Source organism: Natator depressus, chromosome 17 (genome assembly GCF_965152275.1).
Source record: "Natator depressus isolate rNatDep1 chromosome 17, rNatDep2.hap1, whole genome shotgun sequence".
Classification (NCBI taxonomy): domain Eukaryota; kingdom Metazoa; phylum Chordata; order Testudines; family Cheloniidae; genus Natator; species Natator depressus.
The window spans coordinates 11692033-11697438 of NC_134250.1; the positions used below are offsets into that span (position 1 = coordinate 11692033).

The 5406-nt window shown below is 44.5% G+C and overlaps 1 protein-coding gene across 1 annotated transcript; it reads right to left on the reverse strand.

Moving 5' to 3' along the window:
• Positions 1-742: 742 nt before the first annotated feature.
• FBXO39 (F-box protein 39) lies at positions 743-4151 on the reverse strand. The gene is made up of 3 exons (XM_074974755.1): positions 3138-4151; positions 1820-1996; positions 743-1049 (listed from the first exon to the last, which is right to left on the reverse strand). Exons 1-3 carry the CDS (start codon positions 4149-4151, stop codon positions 921-923), a joined length of 1320 nt encoding a protein of 439 aa, XP_074830856.1. The 3' UTR covers positions 743-920.
• Between the last annotated feature and the right edge of the window lie 1255 nt (positions 4152-5406).

Below are 5406 nucleotides of genomic sequence, written 5' to 3' on the forward strand. Positions count from 1 at the left end.
ACCCTCCATGGAATTCCTGCATTTTAAGTGCTCAAATGCACTCGCTCTGCTTCGACTTTCCTTAAAATTCTCAGAGTGTCTAGGAGCGCTGTCTTCTGGAGGTCACTGATCACAATGTCTTGAATTCCTAACGACGTCTTGAGCGGCTCTTTCATATCCTTGGGAATCACTCCAAGTGCTCCTGTCACCACTGGGATCACCTTTGTTCTAGCTTTCCAGAATTCTTCCACTTTGTGGCAGAGTTCTTTCTACTTCATTGTTTTCTCTTCCTCTTTCTTGTTTGTTTCTGTCTGCTGGTCTGGTAATATCAATTACCATAATCTTGTTTGTTTTCTTTTCTACAACTATGGCCAGCCTGTTAGCCTGCACCATTCAGTCTGTGACAATTGTCAGATCCCATACAATCTCAGCTTCTTCTCTAAAGCACTTCCAATTCAGTGACTGTAATACTGCCTGGTGTGTTTAAGTCTCTGCTTGCCCCCGGGGCTCCAATGCTGACACTTGGTGACCTAATGATTATTATTGTTGTGCCCTGAGGCTCTATCTGAGATCAGGACCCGTTGTGCCTGGCTCAAACACACCCTTGGAGACACAACTCCTGCCCCCAAGAGCTGGCAGCCTACATAAACAAGACAAAGGGTGGGAGGGGACAAAGAGTCACAGAGAGAGGTGGTGCCTTGCCCAGGAATTAAACCCTAGGATCAGGTCTCCTGAATCCCACTCCAGTTTCCTATCTGCTGGGCCACACTGCCTCGTGTTTGAGTTTTAGTTGACTTTACCTTTCAGGAACACTGCTAATGACATTCAGATCCCGTTTAGACTTCCTCCAAAGGATGAATTCAGGCATTTCCAGATGTGACTGGGTTTTTTTATTATTATTCTTATTTTTTTATTCTTTCACCTCACAGATCACATGCTTCTCACATCATCGGGTAGGCGATGACAAAATAATTAAGCTCTGAGTCAATCAGGTCTCGGTATCTCCTGAAAATATCTCGCAACATTCGATCTTCTTCAATGGTTTCGTACCGATTTGTGTAAATCCTCACCTGTGCGGATGAAGCAAAATCATATCTGTAAGAAGCGCATTAACTGGCCAAAATTAAGCTCCAAAGTCCACAGGGCTACTGAGCTTTCTAGATAAGCCTAATATCTAATAAGATAGGTCATCACTGGGTCAAATCTTGAAGCCCTTGCTCAGTTTTTGCTCAGGCAAGACTCCCAGGCCTGCCAGTGAAAGTTGTGCCTCATGAAATGCTGAGTGAAAACGAAGAGGCTCACCAATCCCACCTTGGGGTATTTCAATGGTAGGCGATAATGGGGAAGGAAAGACTCAGTAGGCTGAAGAGGGCTTCTCCAGGAGCCATAGATTCCTGGGACCTGTACGTATCTTGGGGGATCTATAGAGGCACAAGCCAGTTCTGCTCCTCCTAGGACCCTGCTGGCTCCCGGGTAGCATAGCTCATTTAGACCAGTGTGAACACTGCTTCCTCTGGCTGCAGTTCGTCACAGGACTGTGCTTTGCATGGGGCTCCCTAGCCATTGTGAAAGAGGTAAGATCAGGGCTGTGTTATTTTGGAATCTGCTTCGTGGACCTGGTCCGCTCCAGGGAGATCCATGCCTGAATGGTCCTCTCTCAAGTGGATCTTGGAAATACATGTATGGTTCTTGCACTTTCTCGCAATCCTGTCCTCCTGTGTGTTAACAGTAATCTTAAACCAACATTCAGAGGAGGGGGTTGCATTACCCTGTTTATAAATCTGTGCTTCTACTTGGGTTTCTTTGGGTGGAATGCAACTTTTGAAACACATGATTTTACCTTCATGGTCCTCAAGGTGCATTTCCCTTCCGCTTGATTTTGTAACAGCCTCTCCACAAATGCGACATGGAGGAAGGCCCAGATTTTTAGGAAGAACAGTTTCTTGCATGATAACACAAGCTGCAGCAGCTCCTCATCCAGTGATTCGTGGCTGTTGTTGAATTCGAGCGTTAATTTCTAGAAAAGACAAATAGTAAATATCTATATCAATGGGCCAGGGGGTGTTACAGTTGCCATGGGATTCAATCAGCAAGCCTTTCCTTGCGCTGATGATAGGGTTGACTTACAGGCAGGTCATTTTTTTGTATCTTGGAGCTTATGTAACTTATAGTTCTAGCATAATAGCACCCAAAGGCCCCAATCAGAATTAAGCCCTGTTGTGCTAGTCACTGTACGTAGATAGCCCCTTCCACAAAGAACTTCCCATAGAGACGGAAAATGCATTAAATAATGCTCAGAGTCCCTGTAATGTGTCATTATATGAGGTTCTTACATGGATTTCCAGAGATCAATTCTGGAGAGTTTATTTTGATCCCCCAAAACATTTGTGTGTGGGGGAATAATTATAATTCGGAGGGCTGAATGTAAATTAAAGGAACATTGTGACAGTGGTTGATGCACCAGAGAAAGTTAACAGCAATCACTACTCACAGATGCAAATGACCATTTTCAATCGTTAGCCACAAAGAATGTCTGTCAAGGGACATACTAGACATCATTTTTTATCTTCCTATAGATTGATTTACATATTAAACCTAGTATAGAAGATGCAAGATTATAAAGTAATAACTTACACTGGTGCATATACTTATGCCTAGGAAGATCTCAAAGCTCTTTACAATCTCATATCCAAATTGTTTGAAAGGAACACTATGTCTTCCTCCCTCCACTAAACCACAGCCACCTCTGTGGTACAAGGTTGCAACTTTTTAAGAGGGCGCAGCAGTTTATGGAGAGGAAGTAATCTTTTAATGGCTGGGACCATGTTTTCTTTGTGTATGTACAATACATAGTTCAGTGGGCCCAATTGGGATCTCTAGGTGCTAGCTCAGTACAGTTAATAATTTAAGAAGAAGTAGAAATAATGTGTCCAACTGAAGCAGATGGAGGAATTTAGATGGGAAGAATGTAATTAGCTAAACTGGACCTTGGTTGGGAAGTTGGTGCTCACATCTCTTGTGGAAAAACTGCCTTGTGGAGCTCTAATGACCTCATGGGTCAGGGTTTCACTTTTACACCGACAGTTTGGTACAATGCCCACACGGCCACCTGGTTAGATTAGTGACAAAACGGTAAAACGTTGCTGTTCCCACCATACCTGCAGAATGTGTTTGTAGGCTGGTAAGAGATTGGTGAGGGTCGGCCTCATCGACCAGTCCGGGTCACTGAAATAGCAGCTCCGTAGACTGATGCTCCTGAGTGGGATCTCTGCTAAGAGTATCCTGGCTAGACTGTCGTGCTTCATGACTCTTTCAAAGAAGAAGTTCACTTTCAGTTTGGGTGCTCTCTTGGCTAGGTTGGCCCAGGACATCCCCCAAACCACCTGCCCATGAGGGTCATGGATGTGGCACTTGATGTTTATTGTCCAGAGAGAATGGGCGTTGTGCTCGCACAGGATTTCCAGCAATTCATCGGAGATGCAGTTGTAATTGAGAGTCAGGATGACCAGGTTGCGGAACGTGGACATAGTCTGATGGAACAAGGGGCTGCTGTAGATAGAAAGATAGTGGCTGAAGAAGTCTTCTATGTTGATTTCAGAGGCAAAACTTTTGTTTTTCAAGTAGCTCAAAGAGCTCAAAAGCTCACAGCCTTCTTCCAGCGTCACTCTTGCTCCTTTCAAGCTGAGATGAACAAGATGTATGCCCATTCTTTTCAGGAAAATAATTAAGTTCTTGATAAACTGGTTCCTAATTATGTTTCTCCAGACCAATCGGTCCAACTCCAGGTGCTGAATAGTCAGGGATACCAGACGGCTGTTACATTTGCCCAAGCGCGAGAGAAGCCCCCTCATAGTCACTTGAAATTTTCGGGTCAAGACAGCATTGTAAGGATTCAGGAACTTGATCTCTAGGTGTTCCAAGTACTTGCCAAATCTCTTGACGTACCACAGAGCGGATTCAAACTCTGATATGTTTGACCTAGATGGCCGTCCACTGAAGGTGATTGTTCTGGTTCTCCAGAGAAAGCCTGAGTACATGGCTTGATTCCATCTCTTACAGACTAAAGCAGCCCGAGATCTGTCCCTGTCATCTAGCCACCAGAAGACATGGCTCAGGCAGACGTTGGGCAAATAAGCCCAGCAACTCTGCTCGGGTTCATTGTCATTCTCCATCAAGGAGACAGTCAGTCAGTTCCTGTTGGGTGCAAACCAAAGCTTAGATGGTCTCTAGATCAGGAAGGCTGTGGCTAGTTTGTTTAATGTTACTTGACAGATCAAACACTTCCAAGTGAATAGCAAAACTCCTGCCTCTTTACATCCAAATGCTGGTGACCACATGAGCTCTTGGGTCTAACCTGAGATCTAACCTAAATAAAAAGAGAAAAGCAATGAGAAGAGTACAATCACATCAACAGCAAAGTGTACAACTTCAGTTCTTTGGCCTCGATAAAGCTTAAACATCACACGGTAAAATGATATAGAGGTTTCAGTATCAATCTGCTACATTTTTTGTCTCTGCAAACCCTAGAAGTTCCTAGAAAATACCAATAAAACTGAAGACATCTCTTGTGGGGGATCAGTTCTTTCTTGAAGCATGCTATGTGCTTGGAGCTGTACAAAGAGTTGCTTTCCTTTGCACTGCAAAGATTAACAGCACTGACTATCTAAATGAACTGTCTACATCTGCTGATCTTAGCTTTTCTGGGTTAACATCACAGCCTATTTCAGGTGGCCCTTTAAAAACCTGCGGAAGATTTTTAAAACATTTTTGAAACTGGTCTAGCTCTGGGATTAGCTCTGGGAGGCATAAGATCTGATGGAGAGTGGTGAAAATAAGAGACAAGAAATGCTTGGGATGCAAGAAGAGGTTAGTTACCCGTTCTGCTTAGGAGGCATTCAGACCCCAGCAGCCTTGCTCCCTACAGGGTTCAATGATCACCTGGCCTGTTCCCCCACCATAGGGAGCTCAGCCATTGTCAGGGAGCAAGAGGTAGCCTTTGTGATGTCATGGGCACTGACTTGACTTCATTGCAGGTGGGAGCAGTGCAGCCGGCTGAGCAGTGTTACACACTGCAAAGTCAAAGGGGAGGGAAAGATTTATTCTTTGGGGGTTCAGTGTGAAAAGGGGATCTCAGGGCTGGCTGCAGTACATATTTCTCCCTCCCTCACCCCCAACAGGTGATGTATCTGGAAGCTAAGTGGCAAACAATAAAGGCAGAAAGTAGTGCTTGCTACAACTTGTGACCTAGGAACTGCAAGCCTCGTGTGTAACGATTTGGGGAATCTATGTACAACTTACTCTAGTTGGATTTTATGAGCTTTCTGTATTCTTATATCTTAGACTGTCTCTTTCTGTGTTCTGCCGCATGCTCCTTGTGCTAAGGAGACCGGAGAGTGGTATCGGCTTGTCTGTCTATGAATAGGTTGG

Excerpts from the sequence above, each read along its gene's own strand:
- FBXO39 (XM_074974755.1), bottom strand. The coding sequence starts at position 4,151 with ATGGAGAATGACAATGAACCCGAGCAGAGTTGCTGGGCTTATTTGCCC. Across the intron at positions 1,997-3,137 it reads CCTACAAACACATTCTGCAG|AAATTAACGCTCGAATTCAA; the intron begins GTATGGTGGGAA and ends TGTCTTTTCTAG. Across the intron at positions 1,050-1,819 it reads GCACCTTGAGGACCATGAAG|GTGAGGATTTACACAAATCG; the intron begins GTAAAATCATGT and ends TCATCCGCACAG.